The 27,493-nt window shown below is 50.5% G+C and overlaps 1 protein-coding gene across 1 annotated transcript in view; it reads right to left on the reverse strand.

Moving 5' to 3' along the window:
• PGBD5 (piggyBac transposable element derived 5) overlaps positions 1-13,758 on the reverse strand; it is a 108,170-nt gene extending 94,412 nt beyond the window's left edge. Inside the window, exon 1 of the mRNA XM_074990191.1 lies at positions 13,149-13,758. Within this exon, the coding sequence (XP_074846292.1) occupies positions 13,149-13,758 (610 nt within the window). The remainder of the gene's footprint in view (positions 1-13,148) is intronic.
• Positions 13,759-27,493: the final 13,735 nt, after the last annotated feature.

Genomic DNA, 27,493 nt, shown 5'->3' on the forward strand with positions numbered 1-27,493 from the left:
GACTCAGGCTACATATGAGCAACAAGAGCCAAATAGCTCCCAGGGGCAAAGGATGATCCTGGGGCTACAGCTGGCAGGTGACACCTCTGCCCTGAACAAAGAGGAGGGAGGAGCCAAGCTGGCTTTGAATTGGGGGGGGAGGGTGGGGGCCACAGGTAGAGGCTAGGGGAAGGGAGAGCTGGAAGGCAGCCAGCCTGAGGAGGGGGAAAGCTGCATCCCAGAGGGGCACCCCTTGGGGTCTTCTCCCCAGGACGGGTTGGAAGGACTGTCTCTTCTGACAGCTGGTGCTGTCACTCCTGGGAGAAACTGGGCATCTGTGGCCTAAGAAACTTCTCCTGTCAGACCCTGCGGAGTGAAGTGAGAGTCACGCCCACCAGGGGACGGCATGCAGTGCAGGGGGACCCCTGAACCCCATCCATCACAGCAGCATCTCCCGGGGACGGGGATGGGGAACCTGCAGCACAGGGCTGGGGGGACAAAGGCCACGGCTCGGGGCCCACACTAATGCCTGTCTCCATTCTTCTTCCCCGCCTCCTCTCCTGTGTCCCGCACCTGCACCATCAGAAGGACCGGAAGAGAGCACCGGAGAGGCATCAGTGGTCCCGGAGACCCCTCCGGGGCCATCACTCCAGGCAAGCCCCTCAGCCGAGGACCGACCGGCCCCACGGCAGGCTAGACGGCGGACCCCGCGCCACCACCAGCCGATGGCGATGGACCCCCAGCTGCTGGCCATCCACCGTTGGAGCGGGCGCTGGCCTGGCGCCAAGAGGCATGGGGGGCCTACATGGAGACTTTCAACCGCCTGGTGGACTACCTGGCCCCCCATGCCGCGCTGGCCGCCGCAGCGCCCAACGTGCCTGCTCCACCCGCCGCACCACCAGCTGCTCCGCCCGTCGCCGTCCCGTCCGCCGTCTCCCCGCCACCCACCGCCGAGGGCCGGAGCACCGAGGGACCCCTGGAGTCAGCTGAGACTCGCCGGGCATATCTTCTGGTCCGCCCCGCCCCCAGCCAGCCCCGGACAGGGCTGCGGCCGCGGCAGGGCTCCCAGCCGCCCACGCCCAGTGCCGGACTTTAGGGGCGAGGGGCCCGGGACGTGGCCCCCCCCTTGTATATAGTTGGGACTTATTATTTTGTGCCCCCCGTTTGCTCCGTCCCCCCCATGTAAATAGTTCTCCCCTTTATCATCCCTGGTTTTCTTTTTATTACTGAGCACACTTTTTTATTACTATCGTTTTATTTGTACATATTACTTTGGTTCCACACATGTTGCATATAGTTTGTTCTTGTTTTATATTTATAGTTAAAAAAAAAAAAAAGTCCTAAAAGAAAAAGCAGTTTAAGTTCAGCCACAAGTGCGTGCTGTCATTTGTCCAGGGAAAGTGGGAGGGGGGTGCGGTTGGGTGCTCCATGGTGTGGGCGTTGGGGCAGGGAGTGTGGTGGAGGAAGGGGCGGGCAGTGGGGGGCCTGGCAGAGTTCACCCCGCGGCCTCATCATCGAAGTGGGCCCGCAGGGCCTCCCAGACCCGGGTCCCTTTGGGGTCCACCTGCCGACTGGGGGCAGCGGGTGGCTGCACGTCGGCCCTGCCGGCCTCCACAGCCCAGCCCTGGAAAAAGGCCTCCCCCTTGCTCTCCACCAAATTGTGCAGGGCGCAGCAGGCACCCACAATCTGGGGGATGTTGTTGGGGCCCGCATCCAGGCGGGTCAGGAGACATCTCCAGCGTCCCTTCAGGCGGCCAAATGAGCGCTCCACCACCTGGCACACGTGGTTCAGGCGCTGGTTGACGCGCTCCTGGCTAGCGGAGAGATGGCCTGTGTATGGGTGCATGAACCAGGGCCGGAGGGGGTATGCCGCATCTGCGATGATGCAGAGGGGCATGGTGGTGTCCCCCACAGGGATCTCCCGCTGGGGGATGTAGGTCCCCGCCTCCAGCCGGCGGCACAGGCCCGAGTTCCGGAAAACCCGGGCGTCGTGGGTGCTGCCAGGCCAGCCCACATAAATGTCCTGGAAACGTCCCCGGCTGTCCACCAAGGCCTGGAGGACCACAGAATGGTAGCCCTTGCGATTTATGTAGCGTCCTCCACTGTGATGCGGGGCGCGGATGGGGATGTGAGTCCCATCCAGAGCCCCAAAGCAACTGGGGAAGCCCAGGGTGGCAAAGGCAGCGATGGTGGCATCTGGGTCCCCCAGCCTCACAAGCCTGTGCAGGAGCATGGCATTGATCGCACGCACAACCTGCAGGGAAAGCACATGGGACAGCACCAATGAGGGGTGAGCAGGGTGTGCGTGGCCCTGCCCTGCCCTGCCCTGCCCTGCCCTTCCCCGCCCCTCCTCTGCCCTGCCCTCCCCCACCCTCCCCTCCCCTCCTCTGCCCTGCCCTGGCCTCCCCTGCCCTGCCCTCCCCCCGTGGGTTCTCTTACCTCCATGAGGACAGCCCCAACGGTGGCCTTGCCGACACCAAACTGCTGCCCCACGGATCGGTAGCTGTCTGGAGTGGCCAGCTTCCAGAGAGTGATGCCGACCCATTTCTCCACTGTGAGGGCACGCCGCATGGCGGTGTCCTGGTGCCTGAGTGCGGGGGTGAGCCACTGGCACAGCTCCATAAATGTCTGCCGGCTCACCCTGAAGTTCCTGAGCCAGCGGTCGTCGTCCCACTCCCCAAGCACCAGCCACTCCCACCAGTCGGTGCTGGTGGGGTAGCTCCACAGCCGCCGGCGTGTGAGGCGGGGGTGGGGGCGGGGTGCTGCAGGGTTGGGGGTTGAGCCCTGCTGCCCTGGGGGCAGCTCCTCCTCCAGTGTAGCAAGGGAGGGCTGGGTGGACCTCTGGCTGCTGCTGCTGCTGCTGGGGGGTCCATGACTGCGTCGCCCGGGGTCTGTGTGCCTATGGCTCCTCAGACCACGTGCTGTGCACACTGAGCGTGTCTGGGAGGGGCCCTTTAAGGGAGCGGCTAGCTGTTGCCCCGGAAGCGCTAGTCTGCCCTGTGACCCTGTCTGCAGCTGTGCCTCGCATCCCTATTTCGATGTGTGCTACTTTGGCGTGTAGACGTTCCCTCGCTGCGCCTATTTCGATGTTGTGCTGCGCAACATCGAAGTTGAACATCGATGTTGCCAGCCCTAGAGGACGTGTAGACGTTATTCATCGAAAGAGCCTATTTCGATGTCGCTACACCGAAAAGAAAGGTTACTCACCGTAGTAACGGTGGTTCTTCGAGATGTGTCCCCGTGGGTGCTCCACATTAGGTGTCGGGCTCGCCCGGCGCCGCAGATCGGATCTTCCAAGCAGTTTCTGCCGGACCGCGCATGCGCCGGTGCGCGCCGCTCCCCCGCGCGCTCCCGGCCATGTGCGCGATCCGGTCCCCGCCAGTTCCTTGACCAACCGCCTCGGATGCTCCTGCAAAACACTAAACAGAGATCCGGAGCGGGGAGGATGGGCGGGTAGTGGAGCACCCACGGGGACACATCTCGAAGAACCACCGTTACTACGGTGAGTAACCTTTCTTTCTTCTTCGAGTGTCCCCGTGGGTGCTCCACATTAGGTGACTACCCAGCAGTAACCCAAGATAGGAGGTGGGTAATCGGATTATGTGCAGCTTGTCCCCGAGAGGACCGCTGCCAAGAGACGGGTATCCTCTTGGAATACCCTGTGAAGGGCGTAATGTTTGGCGAAGGTGTCACAGGATGACCAGGTCGCCACTCTGCAAATGTCTTTTAGCGCAACGCCCTTGAAAAAGGACTGTTGATGCTGCCACCGCCCTAGTGGAATGAGCCCTGGGCGTGGCCAGTAAAGGAGTCTTTTTGAGTTTGTAGCACATTTTTATGCAAGATACGATGTGCTTAGAGATTCTCTGCGAAGAGAGACATTCTCCTTTTGATTTGGGAGCGATAGAGACTAGGAGCCTATCCGTTCTCCGGAAGGACTTGGTCCTATCCATATAGAAAGCTAGCGCCTGCTCACGTCCAGGAGGTGTAGGCGCACCTCTTTGTTAGAGTTATGAGGCTTTGGATAAACAAGGGTAAACAATAGGTTCGTTAGTATGAAACTCAGAAAGAAACTTTAGGAACAAAGGCTGGATGCAGCCGTATGGTTACCGCCTCCTTGGAAAAACAGCGCAGGGCGGCGTTGCCATAACTGCCTCAAGCTCGCTCACCCTGCGAGCTGACGTGATTGCGAGAAGAAAGGTCGTCTTCATCATAAGGAGGCGGAGGGAAACCGTGGCCAAAGGCTCAAACGGTGGTCCCCTTTTCGCATTAAGCACCAGGTCCAAGTTCCACAGAGGTGGAAGCGGTTTCTGAGGGGGGGTATAGGCTTACCAGCCCTTTGAAGAACCTGGTAACCATGGGATGGGCGAACACCGTGTGCCCTTCCTCTTCGTGTCTGAACACCAAAATGGCGGCCAGGTGGACCTGAAACGAGGATAGCGAGAGTCCTCCTCTCTTGAGGTCCAGTAAATACTCTAATATCACAGCCATAGGCACCGAAAGGGGGCTAGCTGTTTGGTAGAACACCATGCCGTAAAGCGAGTCCATTTCTGCTTGAAGGTCTTCCTGGTGGAAGTCCTCCTGCTACTTTCTAGGACTTGCTGCACTTCCTCTGTACATGTGCTCTCTAGGGAGCTGAGCCATGGATTAACCACGTTTGTAGTCGCAGGCTTTGGGGGTGCGGATGCACTATGGACCCCTGGGCTTGCGTGAGCAGATCCCGCGCCACCGGAGGGGACCTCAGTGGCCGGTCCGACATGCGCAGGAATAGGGGGAACCATTGCTGTCGATCCCACGTTGGGACTATCGGGATCATTCAGGTTCCTTCCCTCCTGGCTTTCTGCAACACTTTGTGGATGAGCACTGTGGGAGGGAAAGCGTAAAGCAGGGGGCCCCTCCATGAGATCGCGAAGGCATCCCTCAGGGACCCCCGTCCCAGTCCTGCCCTGGAGCAGAATTGTGGGCACTTCTTGTTGTGCTGAGTAGCAAACAGGGTCTATCTGGGGAAAAACCCCATGCGTGGAAAATCGGTTGCAGCAGATCGGGACGGATCTGCCACTCGTGCGTGAGTGCGAAACGCCTGCTCAGCTGGTCTGCCTGCACATTGCGAGCGCCTGGTAAGTACGAGGCTTTCAAGGTTACATTGTTGGCGATGCAGCAGTTCCACAACCGGACTGCTTCTACACATAAGGCACGGGACCGAGCTCCTCCTTGCCGATTTATATAAAACATGGTGGAGGTATCGTCTGTACTGATCCCGACTACCTTGCCTTTCAGTTGGTCTCGAAAGTGTCTGCAGGCGTTGAACACTGCTTTGAGCTCCAGTATATTTGTGTGCAGTGACTGCTCCATAGAGGACCACAGCCCTTGCGTCACCTCTTCGCCCATGTGTGCTCCCCACCCTATGAGGGGGGCATCTGTAGTAAGAAAAACCAATACGTGTGGTTGGTGGAAGGGTACCCTTGTTAGCAGGTTCTCTGGGTTTACCCACCATTGCAGGGATTTGCGCACCTCCGTTGTGGGCGACGCCATCCTGTGAACAGTGTGTGCTGCCGGTTTGTATACGCTCGCCAGCCAATGCTGCATGCTGCGCATGTGTAACCTGGCGTTCTGTTGTACGAAACGTTGCTGCTGCCATGTGGCCCAGCGGCTGTAAGCACGTCAGAACCGGCACCATAGGGCTGAAGGTGAAGCCTTGCGCGAGGGAGCCGATGGCCCGAAAGCGAGTCTCTGGTAGATACGCCCTCGCTGTAATAGAATTTATGCGTGCCCCTACGAACTCTATGTCCTGTGTGGGGTCTGTCTTTGATTTTGTCAGATTGATAAGCAGGCCGAGCGAAGAGAACGTGCCTGCTGTGACACATATTATGCGTAGTACCTCCTCCTTTGAGGCCCCTTTGAGTAGGCAGTCATTCAGATACTGGAATATAAATACCCCCTGTCTGTGCAGGTAGGCTGACACCACTGCCAAGGTCTTGGTGAAGACTCTGGGGGCTGAGGAGAGCCCAAACGGTAGGACCTTGTAAGTCGAGGGCTGCGAACCAATCTCCATCGTCTAGTGCCGTAAGGATGGAGGCGTTTGTGATCATCCGAAAACGTTGCTTGCGCAGGTACCGGTGAGGCCTCGAAAATCTAAGATGGACCTCCCCGTGAGGAAGTACCTCGAGTAGAACCCTCTCCCTTGCAGTTGCTCCGGCACTCTTTCCACTGCCCCTACGAGCATGAGATGGTCTACCTCCTGCTTGAGCCTCGCTACATGGGAGGTCTCCTGGAGGTGGGGCCCCGGGTGGAGGTCATGGCGGTGGGAGCAACTGGGAGGGGATGGCGTACCCCGTGGCTATGATCTCCAGCACCCATGTGTCTGTGGTGATCCTTTGCCACTGGTTATAAAATGGTCGGATGATGGCCTTGATCACTGGTTTCGTGCCCTCTGGAAGCGAGTCCATGAGGGAGGTCAACCTAATGTGGTTGTTGAAATTATGGTTCGCTAGATGCGCTGCGTAATTTGCCATTGGCAACAGTAGCGTGGAGGAGGAGTAGACCTTTCTGCCCAACAGCTCTAGCTTTTTGGCATGTTTGTTTATTCCCCCACGTTGCGACGACTCCGCCACCAAAGAATTTGGTTGTGGGTGGCTGAACAGGAACTCCATGCCCTTCGTGGGCACGAAGTATTTGTTTTTTTTTTTTTTTTTTTTTTTTTTTTTCGCTCTTTTGTGGACAGGCGGAATAGTCGCAGGAGTCTGCCATATCATAGTGGCAGGCTCCAAGATTGCGTCATCAGCGGTATTGCTATTTTGGAGGAGGCCGGAGGTCTCAGATTTTTGAGGAGCTTATGGTGTTGCTCTTGCACCTTTGCTGTCTGGAAGCCTTGCGTGAAGGCCACCCTCGTAAAACAGCTCTTGGAACTGTTTGAGATCGTCCGGAGGATGGACGCCCCCCGGGGCCGTAGCCTCATCCGGGGAGGAAAGCGAGGAACCGCTGGGGTACGTCTTTCTGGACCCTTCCGGTTCCTGCTGATGATGGTACACCCTCTCACTAGAGGTGTGCGAGGAAAAATCTCGGGGTTCCATAACCAGTCCCCCCTGAGATGCTTAAGTCTCTGTCCCCGGTCACAATTGCCCTTGGGGGTACGAGATCGTTCGTAGGGATCTTTCCCTAGTAGATTGCCGATGGTGTCTATGCCCTGCGTGGTAGGGGCGACCACGGCAGTATAAGCACTGGTCTTGGGAAGGTGACCTAGACCACTCCCTTGGTGCATACCCTTTGCGTCTGGGGGAGGGAGACCGTCGAGACCCTGGAGAGAGCGACTTTGCCTAATAGTCCAGCGGTTCAAATCCCAGGAAGGGTGGAGGTGGTCCCAGCCAGGGTGAGGCTGGTTGCAGAAATGGAGAAGGGGGCTCTGGGTAGGCCAAGGAGGGGGGGGACCCCTGCCTTCTAGTTGGAGTCTGCAACATAGCGGAGGGCTGTGAGAAAGCAACTACACAGCCCTGTGCGGAGAGGGGCTGCAATGCCTCCTCTTGTGTGCAGTCTTCCCCCTCCCTTGAGGAGGTAACTCCGCCCCTGACATACAGGGGATCCCGGCCACGTCCGCACCGAGCTCGGCACACTCGAAGTCGGTGCCGCATGTGCGGTGTCCTTCGGTGCCGGCAGGCTGCGTGCCTGCGCGCTCTGCACCGCCGGTTTTCCAGGGGTCGGTGGTACCGGCGCTTGTTTAGCCGCCGCCCTGCCTGCGGTGCGGGGCGGCTGGCTGATTATCGAAGGGTGAGCCGCTTGCACGTGGCTCTCCGTGCCGCCGCCGATCAGCTGTTGCTGCGGCTGGGGGCTGCTCGCTCCTCCCGTCCCGCTCGTTGTTGCTGCCGGCAGGGATCGGGCTGGGGGGCATACAGGGCATTCCGGCGTCCGCACCGAGCTCGGCACGCTCAAGGGCGGTGCCGCACGTGCGGTGTCCTCCAGTGCCGGCAGGCTACGTGCCTGCGCGCTCTGCACCGCCGGTTCCCCAGGGGTCGGTGCCGCTGCCTGCGGTGCCGCTGGTACCAGCGCTTGTTTAGCCGCCGCCCTGCCTGCGGTGCGGGGCGGCTGGCTGATTATCGGAGGCTGAGCTGCTTCCACGTGGCTCTCCGTGCCGCCGCTGATCAGCTGTTGCTGCGGCTGGGGGCTGCTCGCTCCTCCCGTCCCGCTCGCTGTTGCTGCCGGCAGGGATCGGGCTGGGGAGCATACAGGGGATTCCGGCCCCGTCTGCACCGAGCTCGGCACGCTCGAGGGCGATGCCGCATGTGCGGTGTCCTCCGGTGCCGGCAGGCTGCGTGCCTGCGCGCTCTGCACCGCCGGTTCCCCGGGGGTCAGTGCCGCTGCCTGCGGTGCCGTCAGTACCGGCGTTTGCTTAGCCGCCGCCCTGCCTGCGGTGCGGGGCGGCTGGCTGAGTATTGGAGGCTGAGCCGCTTCCACGTGGCTCTCCGTGCCGCCGCCGATCAGCTGTTGCTGCGGCTGGGGGCTGCTTGCTCCTCCCGTCCCGCTCGCTGTTGCTGCCGGCAGGGATCGGGCTGGAGATACTTTCCTCCGTTTCTGCGCTGATGGGGTGAGGGAGGCAGCTTTCCTTTTAAGGGCCCCGGAGGGTCCCTCCTGCTGCGGCCGCTCCGGCACTTCTGGCTGGAGGGCCTTGTCAAGAAGCAGCATTCTTTTTTTTTTTTTTTTTTTTTTTTTTTTAAAGCCTGAAGAGGACATTGTTGGTGAGTCTTTGTGTTTTTAAGTGGGTACTTAGCACCTTCTTTGTGCCGTTTTCCCCGTCCGATGGTCTGCCTTAGCCGGAGGGCTGATAGCCCTAGCTCCTGGCCTCCGGCGCTTGTTACTGGGACTGGCTGAGCTGTCCCTCTCCTAGCTTTTTCGTTGTTGTTTTTTTTTTTTTTTTTTTTTTTACAAAATAACAAACGGCTAGCTTATAGTAGCCTAAGTGCCTGAAAAAACTTTAAGAAAAAACAGATAAAGCCATTGAATACACTACTTGGCCTTAGCCTAGTTGGATTCCGTCTGCAGCCGACGGCGGTTAAGAGGAACTGGCGGGGACCGGATCGCGCACATGGCCGGGAGCGCGCGGGGGAGCGGCGCGCACCGGCGCATGCGCGGTCCGGCAGAAACTGCTTGGAAGATCCGATCTGCGGCGCCGGGCGAGCCCGACACCTAATGTGGAGCACCCACGGGGACACTCGAAGAAGAATAAGCTATTTCGATGTAGGCTTCACGTGTAGACGTAGCCATTGTGGTACTTTCCATTGCTTAGAATTACAGAATAATTAAATCTGGAACTTCTCTTGTGATGCTCAAAAAAAATAGTATGTCAGATGCAGCAACTGGGCTAAGCAATTACTTTAGAAGGATCACTGTATGATAAAGTGCTACAGGAGCACCCAAAAAAAAAGCAGTCAAGTAGCACTTTAAAGACTAGCAAAATAGTTTATTAGATGGGCTTTCGTGGGACAGACCCACTTCTTCAGACCATAGCCAGACCAGAACAGACTCAATAGTGGTTGTGGTGGAGAAGCTAAATGTTTGCATCGGGCTTCACTGCAGAGGATGAGGTAGAGTAGGACACTTAAACCATTCTTTTTAGGAACTAAGCAACTGTCACATTTTGAGGTGTCAGAGGGATTCAGGAACCAACTGATACACTAAACAAGTCACCAGGACCCAAGAGTTCACAATGAACTCATATGAAAATACAGAATTACTGAATGTGGTCTGTAATCTGTCACTTAAATCAGGTACCAGATGACCAGCAGATATCTAATATAACTCAGATTTTTTTAAAGTTTGCTGAGGTGATCCTAGCAATTACAGAGCGGTAAGCCTAACTTCAGAATCGGGCAGGCTGGTTAAAACTATAGTGAAGAACAGAACTATAACCCATACAGATGAACAGCCTAGATAGAAGAGTCAATAGTTTTTGTAAAGTGAAATCCTGCTCCACAATTCATTAGAATTCTCTGAGAGGCTCAACAAACATGTGGACCAAGATGATTTGGTGGATAGAACACACTTGGATTTTCAGAAAGCCTTTGACAAGGTCCAGCACCAAAGGCGCTGAAACTAAGTGGGCTGAATCACGATAAGTTGTGGTTTAAAAAATATGAAACAAGAGTTTATTCCTATCAGCTTTCACAGTAGCACAGTAATAGTGGTTCCACAGAGATATATATTGGGACCAGAGTTGTTCAACATATCTATAAATGCTCTGGAAAAAGAAGTAAACACGGAGCTGGCAAAGTTTACAGATACTAAATTACTCTCTGAAAACCTCCACTTAATGTGCATCAGCAGTCAAAAGCTAACAATGTTAGGAACCATTAGGAGAGTGCTAGATGAGAAGACAATAAATATCATAACATCACTATATAAATTCATGGTGTACCCACTGGACACAGTTCTGTCACCCCACCTACAAATACATGGCATGGCAACAAGTGATGAGGAATATGGAACATTTTAAAAAAAAGTGGAACTGTTAGAAAATAGATGATTGGCAGTGGGGTGGGGAGTGTTATGACAGTCAAAGCTATTAACGGCATGGAGAAGGTGAACAGGGAAGTGGTGTTTAACCCTTCACTCAACAGGTGAATAAAGATCACCTAACAAAATTAATAGGCAGCAGGTTTAACAAACTAAAGGAAATACTTGTTCATACTACACAGTAAATCTATGGAACTCCTTGACAGAGGAGGTTGGGAAGGCCAAAAACATAACTGGGTTCAGTAAAGTAGTAAGTCACGGGTGTCGGGTCCACCTGTGTCTCTATTAGCTAAGATGGTCAGGAATGCAAACCCATGCTGTGTGCATCCCTAAACTTCTGACAGGCAAAAGCTGGAACTGGATGACAAGTGATGGATCACTCAAATTCCCATGTTCTGGTCATTGCTTCTGAAGCTCTTGGCACCAGCCACTGTTGGAAGATAGGATCCTAGGCTAGATGGACAATTGCTCTTAGCCACTAGGACCAGTCTTATACTACCAAGTTTTTGCCATGCATTTTTTCAATGCAAGCAGTTCACAGCACAGAGTAAGAGGCGGCTCAAACCTCTTTCAAAGCTACTGCTCAGCAGAAGCAGTTTCTGTATTAACTCCACTTGCTCCAGAGATTTTTGCATTTACTTCTGTCTCCCACAAATCAAACCCCTTTATTTCTAAGGAATTCTGAGCTCAGGAACTGGCATGTCCTCAACTGACTTTTTTTTTTTCAAAGAGGCAATGAAAATGTTTATCTCCATCCTACATTAAATGCATATCACTGCTCTAATGTTAGACGATTTAGACATCAACAAAAGCACAGAAATTAAATAGTAAGTTATTCTATCCTTACTTAACTTCCTTGGTCCAAACTGAATCCTCAGATATGCCTAAGAATGTCTGGAATCAAGTGTCCTTTAGCATTCTCTTTAAAGACCTACAGGAGTTTTATACTAGTACATCATGTTTAATATTTTATAGTACCTGGTCAGAGGAGCAGCAGCCTTTCTTGCCTTTGTTAGCTAACATGTCAATGAAAAATTATATTTTTAACTCTGCTTGTTCTTTTAACACTAACAGAAAAAAATTACTTCCCTAGCGATCCATGTCAGTCCACACTGAGGTACCAGCGAGATGTGTTGAAGAGCACTCTTTTCCTCCATTGAATCATTATTTTGGTTATTTATAGACTTTTCTTTGATACTTTTCATCAACATTAATGAATTAAGCCTAACAATCAAGAGTTAAAACCCAAGGGGATTGGACTAGTAAATAGGGCAAGTCACCAGCAGCAGTGCCTGATATCTCAGAATACTATATACAGTAGGTTTATTTGTGAGCTTTAGTTGAGTGCTGTTTTTCACATTCTGTAAGTTTCCTTACTTTTTTTGCAACAGAACAAGCATTAATTAATTAATCCCATTAATTAATTAACAAGCATTCATTAATGCTGGGGACTAACGTTATAAGAGCTTGGTATAAGCTTCCTATATCACCCAATCTCCACATCATGCATTGTCATAATACACCAGATCACTTCAATGAACTCTCAACATATACATTATCAAAGACTAGAGTGGTTGTGCACAGGCATGAGGCTGGCTTTATCGTAAACAAGGACGGGGGAGCAGAGTTCATCCCCAGCGTGGCTACAATCTACTTGTTTGACTTAGAGCAAGACACTTAATTATTCTGGTCTAGAGTTTCTCCATCTATAAAGTGGGTATAATATTCCCAGGTCTTTACATCATAGACTATGTACGTATGAAGCCACACAAGCTGAGAAGGATTTCCAACGCCAGCAAAGCAGCAGGGAGTCCCAAGGGTGCATTGCATAACCTGGCCTGTTGTTCTGAGGATCAGAAAATCTTCAGAGAAGAAAAAGGACAGACACTGCTCAGGATCAATCACATCCTGCCCTCCTCTGGTCTTGTTAGACACCTTTTTATCTAAGCCCAAGCAATTACCCCAGATCCTGCAAGAATACAAGCTATGCCTTATCATGACTCAGGTATGAAAAATTCTACTGCCTTGCAAGAGGGGAGCTAGCCTTCGTCGAAATGAAAGCAGAAGGTGCACAGATATTTATAGACTCCTTCCCCAAAGGCAACGCCTGAACAGCCAGCCAGCCCCTGCTGCTGCCGCTCCTCCTGTGCAGCCGAGCCGAGCTCTCTCTCTCCCTCTCCCCAGGAAAGAGCGGTTCTCTCCTTAGCGACTTACAGGCTCCCCCAGCAGCCGCCCTAGGAGCGAGCTCTGTAAGGCGGCCAAAACGCAGTCAGGTCAGGCGGCGGCAGCCCGCCCGCTCTCAAACACACACCGCAGATCGCCCCTTCCAGGGAGTGGCAGGCGGCGGGGGCTGAGCCAGTCAGTGCACAGCGCCCATTAGTTGTAAGTTAGTGGCCTGGGCGTCGGGGCCAAGCGCTGACTGCGGGGGGCTGAGACTGAGCGATCGGTGCTCTCCTGCAAGCAGCTGCCGCCTTCCTGCCTCTGCCTCAACTGCGAAAGTGCCTTCCGGCTGCGGCCCCACCCGAACCCTCCCGCCGCTGCAAGGACAGGGTCGCCCCGGCGCATGGCCCGCCCGGCCCTGGCCTTCCGCTCCCTGCCTCCGCCCGCCCATCTGGCCTCCAGCCACCGTAGGCGGCGGGGCAGGGGAGCCCCCTACCCCACCCCCCGCTTACCGAAGCTATCCTGGAAGTCTGGGGGTGGGGTGTCTCGCAGGGTCCGGCTCCAGCCCTCCTCCTCCTCCTCCTCTTCCTCCTCCGCGGGGCCGGGCCAAGCCGCCGCCGAGGTAGGGGGAAGCTGCTGCTGCTGCTCCGCCGCCAGCGCCCTGCCCCCACGGCGCCCCCTGGCGCGGGGGCCGGGCCCCGCCAGCTGCTCCTCGTCCTCGTCCTGGGAGGAGGCGGAGCGGGAGTCTGCCGAGGTGCTGTAGAAGGGGTTCCCGCCGCTGTCCGGGCCCGACTCCCCGAACACGTCGTCGGAGATCTGCAGGCTCTCGTAGCGGGAGCGGGCCGCCTCCAGCAGGGACAGCGCCTTGCGCCGCGGCCCCCCGCCGCCGCCGCCCTCCGCCATCATCCCCGCCGCCGCCCGCAGCAGCAGCCCGCGCTCCCCGCCGCCCGGCTCCACCGCCTCGCCCGGCCGCAGACAGCAGCCCAGCACCGCGAGGGGCTCGGACAGCGAGGCGGGGAGGCAGGGAGTGGCACAGCCACCGCCGCCCCCCAGCCCTGCCTCCCTCTGCCGCCCGCCCCTGTGTGTGTGCAGGGACATGGGGGGCAGCAGCCAGCTCAACATCGCCCAGCACCGCCGCCAGCCAATTATAGCCGCAGTCCTCGCCCGAGAGGTGGGGTTATATGGCAGCCCCGGCGGCCCGTGCCCGCCCACGCCCCGCCCCAAAGAGGCGGGTCTCGGCGCCTTGGAAATCCCAGAGCCTGGCGGGGCGGGGGGTGGCTGCGCGCCCGGCTCCGGGAGATTCCCCCCTCCCCCCGGAGAGGAGCCCTGCCGAGCTGCGCGCCCAGCTCCCGCCCCGCCCTTCCCCGCCTCCCGCACGCAGGGAGCTGTCCGCGGGCCGGGGTGCTGAAGCCCACCCGCCCCCAGCCCCCCGGCCCGTTACATAATGGCCGGGAGCGGGCAAGGAATGGGAACCGGTGGGAGAAGCAGGAAGGAAACAGAGAGGCAATACTTCGCCTTCAACCGAGTTCAGGGGTAGGAGGGTCATCGTGACAACCATCCCCTCACACGTCTTCCTCCAAATCTGCGTGTGCAGTCCCTTTCGCTTGCACAACAGCTGCATGTCGAGGAGACCTACTTCAATAAAAGATGAGTGCAAATCCCCTACTGCAGGGGTGAGCAAACTTTTTAGAGCAGGTCCCACTTTTCATCCCTGCGGCTAGGACGCGTCCCCAGCCCCCTGCCGCAACTTGTCTAATGTAATCCAAACTGACAGAAATTTCGGTTATGTTCATATGGGAGGGAAAAAAAACCTCCTTCTGCACAATAAGTATGTGGCATGTAAAAAATTATGTATTGGCATTAAAATGTGAATATGCATACAGAAAAACAGCATAGTTAAACCCCTATTTACACAATTTCAATTTGCACATTACTTAGATTAAGGCCAGTCGAAATGTGAGTAGCAGAGAGCTGGCAACCAGGTGGTTCCTGGCTCACCTCCAGTTGTGGGAGCCAGGAAACTCTCAGTTCCCCTCTTCTCCCAGTTCCCCTCTGCTTAAACTGACCAGCACAGCAGCGCTGGTCAGTTTCCTCGCTCTCATAAGGAGGGGAACAGGGAGCCAGGCCCCCTGGTTTGCAGCTCCCACTCAGTCCCAGGAGCCAGGAAACTGACCAGTGCAGCAACACTGGTCAGGTTCCCAGCTCCCCCAACTTGCGCAAAATTTGGCTTACAGGTGATTGCCCAGGAATGCAACCTACATTTAAGTCAAGAGTTCTCTGTAACATATTTCAACATTTGTGATGAGATGGATGAGCTGGAGACGCTGCAGCCACTTGTACTGCGTCCCCCTTAGGAAATTTCAAGCCACTCTGAGGGGGCTCACCCCTCACTTTGTGCACCCATGCCCTACTGGGCCTGAGAAAAAAATGAGAGGACATGAAAAGGCACATTCTATTGGTTGCCCATGTGGGTACTTCTGTAGCTTGAGCTTCAAATCCCTCGTAAAATATTTCCTCCTGACTTACTGGATGGTGTTACAATTTACTATAGCAAGTAGTGTGTTCTGAGCTGGGCACTAATAACACAAATACTACAAAACTACCTGAAACTCAGGCCTAATACAACTAATAGGTTACTTCCTACCTCCAGTTCCATTGGCAAGGGGTCCTGTTCGGGCTCGTCTGGTAGATTGGGCAGGCCCACATCTTCTGGGTAAGAGGCAGAGCGCAGGTGTGGAGACGAGGACATGCCAATGACTTTCAGGTAGGTGGCTGGTGGGAGGTCTGTAGGCTCAGGCAGGTCAGGGTCTTCTTGGTAGCGACCTTGCAGGGAGTTGGAGCCGAGATAGATTGGGAATTCCTGGGTAGTGGCCAAGCAGCAGACCCAGACACTCCTCTGGGGTCCAGTCAGGACAGCTGGTGGACCCGTCTGGTCAGTATCTCCATCTGGCATGGAGTGTTCAGCTCCTGCTCTCAGGAGCTCAGCCAGGGCCCTCTGCTCAGCTCGGAGGCTGTCCTTTTAATTAGCCCTGTGATCCCACCTCTGGCTCTTCTTGCCTGCCCTGTCAAACTCAGCTGTGGGTGGGGCAGGTGCTCTGGCTTCGCCCACCCAGGCCTCTGCGAGGCTTGCTCTGCTTCTGCGGAGGGGCAAGGCAATAAAACCTTGCTAGAATAACCAGTTACACAGGGCCTGATCCGTCTCTCATTGAAGTTAATGGAAGGTTCCTATTGAATCCAATTAGAGTTGGATCCTGGCCATGGTGACTCAAAACCAACTCATTATGATCTCCATCATAGGGATACACTTAGTTAACAATTTTGCAGTATGGTAGATTTGGCTTTTTGCTGATCCAAAAACAGCTGGGATTAAGATTATGTTCACAGGAACTAGCTGTCTTGCAAAACAGAAGGGCTAGTGAAAAAGTAAACTTGTAAGCAAGGGCTTGACTGTGTGCATGTCTATATCAGTGTTCCCTGTAAGCTGAGCACTTGGATGGCCACCCAAAAGAAAGTCAAACGCTGCCCAGCTGATTATCAGAGCACCCACAACATCCGCAGCTGGCAGGATGTAGTTTTACTGGTGGTGCTCATCTGCACATGCTTTTGTGCCCATAACAAAATTCATTCCATGCATGGATGGAAAAAATGCTAATGGGGGGTTACTGGCACACTTAAAATAGCAGAGTGGCCACTGAGTCTTTTGCAGCCATTTGAGCTAGCCACCTGAGATTGAGACTCATGGGGTGATTGGGCTTGAGTTTGGGAGGCCTAGCACTCTGGTCCCAGTCCAGCAAAGTACCTAACCATATGTCTATTTTAGTACATGTGACTTGAGACTAGGCACACACTTAAAGTTAAACACCTGCCTAAGGCTGTGTCTACACATGCCACTTCTTCCAAAGTGGCATGGTAATGAGCCATCTGGAAGATGCTAATGAGGCACGGATGTAAATTTCCTGTGGCTCATTAGCATATGGACACCTGATTTGGAGTACATAAGAAGCTCTTCTGGACTCCAGAACACACTTGCAGATACATGGCCTGTGGGGATCTTCCGGAAGGAAACCCTCCTTCCGGAATCCTCTTCTTCCTCAAAATTGTGGGGAAGAGGGGACTCGCAGAAGGAGGGATTCCTTCTGGAAGATCCCCACAGGCCATGCATCTGTACGTGTATTTTGGAATTCAGAAGAGCCTCTTCTGGACTCTGAATCACATGCCCATATGCTAATGAGGCATGGAAAATTTACATCATGCCTCATTAGCATCTTCTGGACAGCTCATTACCAGGCTGCTTCCAGAAGAACTGGCATGTGTAAACACCTCTTAAGTGTTTTATAGGATCAGGGCCAGAACATTCAGCATCTTGGAGAGTTGAGGTTTCAAAAGGCTTTTCTTAAGTTCAGTGAACAGAGCGGTATAAAGCAGCAGTTGTTTCAACATGCATCTATGCACCTGCAACTAATTTAAAAAGCAATATGATGGTGTAAGATAAGCTGCAGGGAAGGAAACTAAATTAACTATATAATTGAGATAATCATTTGATGACCATGGAGTCACACAGATGTCTTTGTGGACATATCTGGACCTGCAAATATTTTATTACTGGTAATGATTGAGCAGATAGATTCTCAGAGTCCAGTTTGCTGTACTGGCAGTCAGGAAATAAAATATTTGTATACCTTTTCACAAATTGAATCTATTTCATATTGAATCCACAAGCCACAATAAACATGGTTTCCTGGGATCCTGTTATTGCAGAATCATTTTATACGGTAAAAACACGCTTTAAAGATGTCGACAGTTTCTGCGTACTAAAGAAATTAGGAATAGAGTTTTGTTAGTCATCTTTAAGTGGCTGGTGTGAACCACTACCTTCCATCTTTTGCAAGTGTGACAGAGTTTGTGACGTAGCTGGCTCTCTTTCTTCCTCTTTCCAGTTGCCCACAATGCTAATGTGTAGTATGAGTTCCAGAAACAAGTGGCTGTGTGATCAGAAAGCAATGTGTCTGTAGAAAGATATTATTTTCTCACCTAGGACCTCAATAAATTGTGCAATTTTCCAGTAGATGATATTACACAGAATGCTCAGTTTCCCAGACGACTGTACCCACTAGTCTATTTTCCACTATCCTGCCTAGGTACAAGGCAGTGCTGATTGTCAATCAGATTGCAAGGCTACTTTGCAGATGTAATTCTGCAACTTTCTGCATCTGGTGGTGAGCTAGGTGAGAGGTCAGTGTGAAACACTACCCTCCCCCCCACTATCTACTGTGCACGAATACCATCATCCCCTTAGAGTTCATATGTCCTTCCAGAAGCACTTTCTGGAAGTGGTTAGGATTGGCTGCTGATTTATTTAATGGTTCCCTATGATCCCCATGTCCAGAGCCATCTTTGGGCTTTTATGGTATTTTACAGGGCCAGCAGTTTCATTTGCTCTTCCACTACAGCCTGTTAGTACTTGCATGAGATTGTCTATTATTGCCTATTCAACAGGTCTTGCTGCTTTATCACACCTTGCCTTCATATCTGAAGGCTCTTCTGCTCTCCACAACCCATGGATGCTCTCACTGGAAGATGATGCTGCCTCTGGCAGGATTAGCCAGCCCTGAGTTTTGTTAATAAGGAATTTTCAACACATAGGTACGGATTTCATCCCATGTAAAATATGCTTAGGGATTCTCTGGGATTTGGGGGAGAGGAGTGTTGGAGAGGCTGCCTAAGGGGAGGTAGTCACGCCCCATTGATAGAACTTTTGTTAGTAGAAAGGTATGGGAAGGTGTACTAGACATAGTGGACTCTCCCAGGAAGGGGTGTAGGAGAGCAGGTTACAGGCTGAAGTAATCTCCATAGTAGAGATTCTCTGCAACATAAATTCTAGCTGCAAGTTCAAGGATGGAGTTTATCTTCCAAGCCTTGCCACTCCATCCAAAGAGCTCCCACACTATGAGGGCTGGATTAAGGTATAGACAAATGTAGGGCCTCAGCTCCAGGAGTGCCGTGATGATGGCCGAATTTCAGATCTCAATTTTAAAAGTGTATCTCTTAGGCTGTGTGATAGAATGGGAGCAGAGTCTAAACAAGGCAGTTAAACCCGCAGGAGTTTGCAAACAGCCTGAAACAATATTCCTTACACACTGTGATAGACCACAGTCGGCATGCTTTAAGAGCCTAGTAGAAGGCAAACATGCTGGGAGCCGGGTCAGTGCCTTTTTGTTCCCCGCCTAGGCTCACAGAGTGTGGCACAGCAATCAAGTCAGGCAAAAAGGCTAATCAGACATCTGCTGCCCATTAAGGCCTTCTGGCTTGCTCTAAATGTTTACCCCACCCCCACCCAAGCAGACAGAGGGAGGGACATGAGGAGTGGCCCAAAAAGAGTCTCCACAGGTTTTGGAAGAGAGAAGTGGCTCAGCCAGGTACGGGGGAGGAAGGTGCTAGAGGGAAGTGGTGGTAGAAGTGACCCAGAAAAGGAGCTTTTCCCTGTCCCAAGTGCAGCAGCCTATCAGCTGCCTTCTATCTAGGGTGCCTGGGCCAGAGCCCAGAATAGCGGGTGGGCCTGGGTTCCCCCTACCTATCTCCTGGAAAGCTGTCCTAGGGGAAGGACAGGGGCATCAGAACCTTCGGAAGGGGTCTTGCTCCCCCCTTTGGGACTTGCCTATGATGAGAATGGCTCAGTTAGTGGAGACCCTTGCCTCTGTAAAGACCCAAGGCAGTGGAAGGACCACCATGAGTCTCTGAGCACGCGACAAAATTCCGCCAGGAAGCACAGAACCTTTACGGGGCCAACAAGGGTCTTGTCACAACACTTACACATACACACACAGCCCTTTGCTGGCCAACGGCAACTGACTCTTCCCTCCTCCAGGCCAGGTGCCGGTCCACCTAAAACCAGGAAATGGCAGCCTTGACCAGGGGTATAATCCAACCTGCACAGAAAGAAGTGATGAGGGGTCCAGTCCCACGAGCAGAGCAGCCAGCTCATGTGTGAGACCCCTGTACTTACTCTTCCAAGTAGAGGAGAGATCATGGTTGAGGGTGGGGCCTCAGCTCTGAGGCTGCCCAGGGGATGCCTGGTCTTCCAAGTTTGCATTAACGGGGCTCTGCACGCAGCTCTTCCTGCATTCCTGTGACATCACACTTGTAAACCAAAAACTCGATTACTGTGACCTCAAATGGAAGAGTTTATATACTAGAACGGTCTGATCTGAGTGGTCTGAAGAGTTAGGAGCAGCAAGCAGTTATGATATACGACACAGTAATGGAGATGGAAAGGAAAAGACAAGGCAAGTTAGAAGTAGATCAGGCCCAGGTTTTTTTTTAGATGAATAAAAATCATCTTTTTTTTTCAATCCAAAAAAACCCTGATGGGCATTGTGAATAAAGTCCTGCTTTCCTCTTCGTTACTTATACTGGTGTTTGGCTGCTAGGAAAAGACCACTATAGAAAACTGAACATTGTATCCATGACAACCCACAGTTCAGCTTTTAACTCCCCACACATAAAATGTTATGATTTATTTTACAGTCTTCAATTTTTATTACAATAGCAATAATGACCATCAGCTACATTTCCAAAATTTCCCTCAACATTTTTAAACAAGTCATTAAATGTCTAGGAATTTTCCTGCGACCACATCTGGTGGTGAGTTAGTGGGGGGTAGGGTTTCACACTGACCTCTCACCGTTCTTCTGTGCACGAATGCCATCATCCCCTTAGAGTTCATATGTCCTTTCAGAAGCACTTCTGGAAGTGGTTAGGATTGGCTGCTGATTTATTTAATGGTTCCCTATGATCCTCATGTCCAGAGCCATCTTTGGGCTTTTGTGGTATTTTATAGGGCCAGCAGTTTCATTTGCTCCTCTGCTACAGCCTATCAGTACTAGCATCAGATTGCCCATTATTGCCTATTCAGCAGGTCTTGCTGCTTTATCACACCCTGCCTTCATATATGAAGGCTCTTCTGCTATCCACAACTCATGGATGCTCTCAATGGAAGATGCTGCTGACCACCCCAGTGTGGCAACATCTTTCGACATGCTCACTGATTTCATCAGACAATGCAAAGCAGAGTGCGCAGAGCAAAGTGACAGCATGTTAAATCAGACATTCCATTCAATTCAGCTATTACATTTGCACATTTTAAGACCTAATCTTGCTCCAGTTACAGTAAGTGAGAGACTGATACCACTCTCTGTGTAGGCAAAACTTCTATGGAAGTGGGATCAAGCCCTTATTTTGTTATTCAGTTTGGCTATGTCTACGCTGCAAGCTAAAGATGTGATGCCCCACTTGTGCACAGGTACTCATGCTAGCTCACCTCGAACTAGCTCAAGTACAAATAGTAGTGTGACCACAGAAGCAAGGCTAGCTGCACTGGAGGTATGGCTGAGTACCAGTTTCAAGTGGGTTTGTACTCAGTGTGGCTCAGCTGTGCTCTCTGCTCCATTCTCCAGACCGCCTTGGCTATCCTGCTAATTATACTCATGCTAGCTTGTGGAGAGCTAGCACAAACATGTGTCCAAGCAGGGGAATCACAGCCCTCGCTTGGAGTTCAGACATAACCATAATTATATCAAAGGCACCACTTGTAATTACCTGTTTCAGTTTATTCTCTAGCTTCTGCAGTGCTTCTCCAACTGAGGTCCATAGACTACCAATCTGTAGATCATTAGCTGGTGATCCACAGTGAGCTGTCTGGTCACATGTTTGTAATTCTCTTTGTGTCCATCTGCCAAAAAACATGAAAGACAGCTAAAAATATATAGGACTTTCCTAATATTTATTCAAACACTGTCACTGCCACAGGGATATTATTGAATCCTGAATGGGAGGGAAGATAGATTATCATGTGGGCCAATTAGGATATACCTACTAAGACAAAATGTTAATACTTGTTTATGCTTAGAAAAGTTATTCTGTGGAAAAAAACATACAATAAAGCTCTGTATTTATAATCTCTCAGGCTAAGTCTGCATGGCAGAGCTATTTCAGGAAACCGAGGTATCCTGAAATAACTGTTCCATGTCTTCGACAGACACCCATTATTTCAAAATAATTTTCCGAAATACTGAGTGTGCTGTTTCGGCATCCCTGTCGTCCTCATTGCAGTAGAAGTAGCAATGTTTCAGCAAAGCACTTTATTTCAACATTTGACACTGGTTAGGCAGTGCCAAATGCCAAAAATAGCCCATTCTGAACTACACTCAAAATAAGCTACGCAATTCGCGTAGCACAAATTGCATAGCCTATTTTGAGTTTAGGCTGTTGTGTAGACATAGCCTCAGTGGCTTCCGTACCGTATTTGGGTTGCAATTTCTTTGGAGAAGCTCTCTTTTAGTTCTATGTTTCTACAACACCAAACAATGTGGGGTACTTTAAAATAATTACTATTTCTCAGGTTACAAAATGTGGTTTGTCTGAAGTCCCATTTGTGCAAATCCAGCCAAGAATCTTCATTTCAAGCTGAATTGCTGCCTCTTCTCCGATCATCTCCAGCAGCGCTGGTTGGGAATTTTTTGTTCGAAAGTGCCAGCTCCTTGAAATGGAAGCTTTTTGCAGGAGTATGCATAACTAACCATGCATTTTAATGAAACTTTCACCAGGGAAAATTGCTCAGGTCTAGGATGAAATTTCCAGCCACAGACAGAGATCCCACATTAAAATAGTTAATAACCTGGTGGTTGGGACACTCGTGTGATCCAGGAAACCCATATCTGAATCAGGGACCTGAATATAGGTCTTTTTGAACGCGCAGATTGGTTCCTGCTTCAGAGTGGGTCTCCTACATTCCTGGTACATGCCCCAAACCAAAGCTATTCTGGGGCCCCTCTTACTCTCAGTTTTAATTAAAACACTTCAAAAGAGCTCAATTTCATCTTAATAAGCAAAAGGGCAATTTTTGAAATCTCAAAAATGTTCATGGAGTGGGAAGTCCATTCTCCACCCAGTTCGAATCACCAGTACAAATGATTATGCAATCAGAATTTAACAGACAATGTTAGTGGTGATGTACGGAGCAGAATGGATGTCAACCCCCACTTCCTTAGCTGTGTGGTCTCTGCAGGGATACTTGTAAAACTAACAGAAATATGTTTTGAGTAGCAATGACTCAGAGACACAGGGAGTATACATTGAGTCAGAAGGTGCTATTTTTACACATTCACTTTTCTGATCATTTGAGACAGAAATAGCTCTAGACTGTGGTTATCCCACAAAACCTGAAATCAAGGACTGTATTGTGACTCAGAGTGCCAACCAGGAAGCCTGGTCCTCTTGTTGTTTTGGGGTGGGAGCAGGGGGCTGGTTACCTGTTTCAACCCTGTACTTGGTGCGGTAACATCCCCACTCACATTTGCTCAGTTATCGTGGTTTCCCTTCCCTGCCCATGTGCATGGGATGGGGAATACCAAGCCTGCAAAGGCCCTTCTTTCCCCTTGTGTTGCACTGTGTGTTAGAGTTAGCCCATGCAGGAGAACTGGGGGCACCTTACACTTCTCTATTCCTCTGCAGCTGCAAACGTGGACCACAAAGTGACGCTGAAAATATTTTTCTTTTAGAAACTGCTGCTGTTAAACTGGTCTAGCTGAAGTGCCACTGTAATGGTAGAAGGGACATGATCACCAACTATATTGCTAATAACCAGCTAATGGTTAGAGGTGGAATTTGGGCAGGGTACATCCCCGTAGAAAGCACAGTATGGTGTTCAGTGCCACTATCCCAAGGGGGTTCCAGTCGTTCGGTTCGGAAGAGAAATTGTGTTGGGGCAGAGCCCTGGAACTCTCGAGGCCTTTTCCAACAGGTCTGTCACTGATGAGAGGACTCCTGGTGGGTTAATGTCCTTTTGGGGGTGGGGGGCAGGGGGACCCATCTTAAAGCAGAGTGAAGCGAGAATGAGTTCTTGCTCCGACATTGAAACAGCTGTGGCCTAAAAGTTAAAATTTGGCAGAAAATAGTTCTCCTCAGGCAAAGTGCCTTGGAATGTTTCAGTGATAAATGGTTTTGATTTGGTTGAGTTATGATCTTTTGGGAAAAAATCACATTTTTTGCATGCCCCGGACATTTTTAACCACAGCAGTATTATTAACGATATTTGGCTGACTTTCTGAGGAGGGCAGGGTGTATTGCTCAGGCTTGCATGGAAAATTAGCCTTGTAGTCAATGATTTCTGGAGTGTTTGTAGTGAATGACGCACTCCATCCATTGCTTCCTCCCCTGTCCTGTAGGCCTCTTTCCTACCATCTCTTGCCATGCTTTCCTCACCAGGTCCTCTTTGCTCATCATCTTATGTGCTTAAGACAACAACGTTCACATTTCCTGGATTTTGTTAGCCACACCACTCATTTAACTTCCATCCTTCTGGTTTCATTTCAAAACTAATTCTTTTTATAGCATCCTTTTACCTTCTAAAATATACCTATAATCAGTCTATTATGAGCAGCGGTATGCTATTTAACATTTGTTTGACAGACACATTGGTTTGCTGTATCTAAATGTGTTTCAGACCGTTAAATATCTTTCTTAAACCTTCTCATACAAAAGGGTTTCCTTTTTACCTTAGCAGCTAATCAGGGAATAAATCTTATTGAACTAGAAAAACCAGCCAAATCTTTGCAAAACAGCACAGATTAGAGAAGAAACTTAGATTTTGCTACATTTCATCAGCTGTAAAACAGCTTGTATTTTGGTCATCTGTCATGGGAGCTGACCTTTCTCCAGAGAACGGGAAAAGTGCTTGAAAAGCAGAATTACCCTGCGTTTAGGGTGGTAGCAGAAAATAGAGATGCGTAAGAATCTGAATTTTTCTTTCCATCTAAAAGGATGAACGTTAGTCATCACATAAAGCAGATAGATGGCAGTTTGTCATCATCTAAAGAGAATTTCTCCATTCTGTTTAGTCAGCCTCTGGAGATACCAGTCCACAGATCAGATTCTTTCTGAAGAAGTCCTTTAAATAGCTTGTCTTGATCATGAAAAGAAGTAATATTGAAAATGTCTGAGGGAGAGTGGTGACTGTGCGATAATGCGTCTTTCCATTAATGAAGATGATTGCTAGTCTCAGAAATGCCTTTTATGTGGTAATTTGCTCTTGTTTTAACCCCTAGTGACTAAGTACAGTTATTTTCAAGTAGATGTTGAAACTTCACAACAAATATAAGGGCAAATTTTGAGGATTATTGAACATCTGCTGCACTCACTGAAGCGCCTGAGATCAACAAATGCTTGAACATCTCTCAGGATTTATCCTATAGAATGAATTCTTCCAGGAAACTTCAGTGATTATTAACTCAACACCATTTATGATATTCTGAAATGAACCAATGAAAGCTAGCAAAATTCATGGTGTTATTTAGGTAGCTTGAAATGTGGTGGGGAAGCAGGATATAATTTTGGAAGGAAGAGTCCATGTTGCTTTGAAGGAGGCAATTAATTTCAATTCAAGATTTTTAAAACTGTAATCAGGGTGCACAACATGAATATGCTGCACTGACACCAGCAAATTAAAAATCAAAACCCCCAAAACTGAGTGCCATACATTGCTTTTATTCTCTGGATGAAAATGCAAGAATTTTAAAAAAATGAAATGCACCATTTATGTCCTTTCTTGTACATGACTCAGCTTCAATGATGAAGTCAATTTCACTTCTTATATATGGTCAGTTTCCTTTGTTTTTTCAGGAGCTAGCACACTGAAGCATTTCTAATTGGCTCAAATCTTGCCCATACGTCCACAGATACATGTGGCCAGAGAGGAACTGGAAGCAGTGCAGGGGCAGGGAACTGGCTGCAGGGAACTCACAGATAGGAACACTGCACCTCCATATAGCTCAGAGCACTGCGATGTGATGGATTAATCCTGCTCCCACTGGGGGAGGGGAGGAGGGTGAAGAAGGGAACTATTACATAGTCAGTGGGGACATCAATATGTAGATCCACTGAATAAAGCTTCCACTCGGGAGGCAGGGATGTGCCAGTCACAGCTGGCAGTTTAGCTCAGCAGGCTATCACTTACCATACCTTACCTAAGGCCTTCTGTAGCAACTGTGGAGTTGCTTGCTGACCACTGAAGTTTCGCAGTGGAGGAGTTAATCGCCTGGCCTCAGCTGTGTATCTTTGGTGTTTGCACTCGGAGTCAGAAGCTTGCCCATTAGATTTTGTAAATCTTCTGCCTTTTGAACCCGGAGAAATCATTTTAGGGGCGAGGGGATACTTCAGTCTTCACACCCCTACTACCAGTAGCCTCTCTTGCAAAACTTGCAGGTTATGGTGTGGACACTTATCCACTGGGAACTGGACTGAGGCTGCCAACTGATTTCACTGAGGTTGTCTAACCACCATCCTGTGGAGACCACATTTAGCTGTCACCAGTTTGGGCTGGGTTTGGTTACCTGTACCTTCTGTTGCCAGTCCCCCAGACCACCTGATCCCTCCCTACAGGGAACAAAAATGAGTTTACTTTTAAGATGGCAGTACTGCACTGTTAACAGAGCCAACTGTCTTTACAAAGAAGTATTGTGTGCTCAGCATTTCTCTTGGCAAAGTTATATATGCTGGAGATAGCAGGGCATAATGGATGAACTGACCTAAGCTTAGCTACCGCAGAAAATCTGACACGACTTGTATGTCATTTGCTGGTTGCATACTTCCATGAAGTAAACAAGAAAATGCTAAAATGTGAAAGTGAATGGATCTTGAAAAATTCTGGAATTAAATTGGCGTTTGCCAGGTGTTAGTTGAGATTTTCTGCCTATTAATTACTCCATAAGATAGAGTTTCCTCAAATCTTTTTGAAACCCAGACTAATAATTTAGTACAGTTTAAAATAAATATTATGTATCATTTTCTGTCCTAATCCCACAGGATCACTCATTTGGCCTCTGCAGTCTGCCTAGCTGTGTGTTCTATCTTTGGTTATTCCCCTTTCCACAGTATCCATAAGATTAGTCCCCGGAGGAGGTTATGTACAAGCAGATTGCAAATTTAGCATTGCCATCACGATTTATGCCAGATCTGCATCAAACTTTATTTATGCTTTCAGAAACAGCACATTTCTCAATGGGAGTTTAATTTAGGCACAGCTGACTTTTGTAGTCCCAGTTTGTATGATAGGAAGTGAATGATCTCCTCAGATCCCTTTACATGCATTCATGTTGTTTACATAATCCCTGAATTGCTCCTTGATTTCTTTCAGATCAATCCTCTTTTCACTGAAGTCAGTGGGAGTTCTGTCATTGACTTAGCTAAAGAGTAGGTTCAGGGCTAGTATTTCTTAAATCAGGGTATGGTGAGTATATTATAAAGTCCAAGAATCTTTCCTCATAGCGCTGTGTTGTGCAGGTGTTATTTGCAAATTTCCTTTGTCTCTCAGTAGACATACAAGAAAATTGCTGCTCAGTATTGCATCACGCTTTCTACTGTGAGACTGTACCAAAGAGAAACCAATACATAGGCCGTGTCTACACTTACTAAAAACTTTGAAATGGCCAAATCAAAGAATACGAATGAGGCGCTGAAATGCATATGCAGTGCCTCATTAGCACGCCACTGGCTGCGGCGCTTCGAAAGTGCCCTGGTTCGCTCGCCCGCGGCTCGTCTACATGGGGGTCCTCTATGAAAGGACCCCACCAACATCGCAATCCCCTTATTCCCATCAGCATGGTAGGGTGCATCAGGCAAACACTGCTAGCCTCTGACACAACATTCCCCCAAAGACTATTATTGTTATCTGTCCTTAACGAGGGGCATGTTAGTCAGCTGATAGGAATAAGGGGATTTCGAAGTTGGCGGGGTCCTTTCGAAAAGGACCCCCATGTAGACGAGCTGTGGGCAAGCAAACCACAGCACTTTTGAAGCGCCGTGG

The sequence above is a fragment of the Carettochelys insculpta genome, chromosome 3 (assembly GCF_033958435.1).
Source record: "Carettochelys insculpta isolate YL-2023 chromosome 3, ASM3395843v1, whole genome shotgun sequence".
In the NCBI taxonomy this organism is placed as follows: Eukaryota; Metazoa; Chordata; order Testudines; family Carettochelyidae; genus Carettochelys; species Carettochelys insculpta.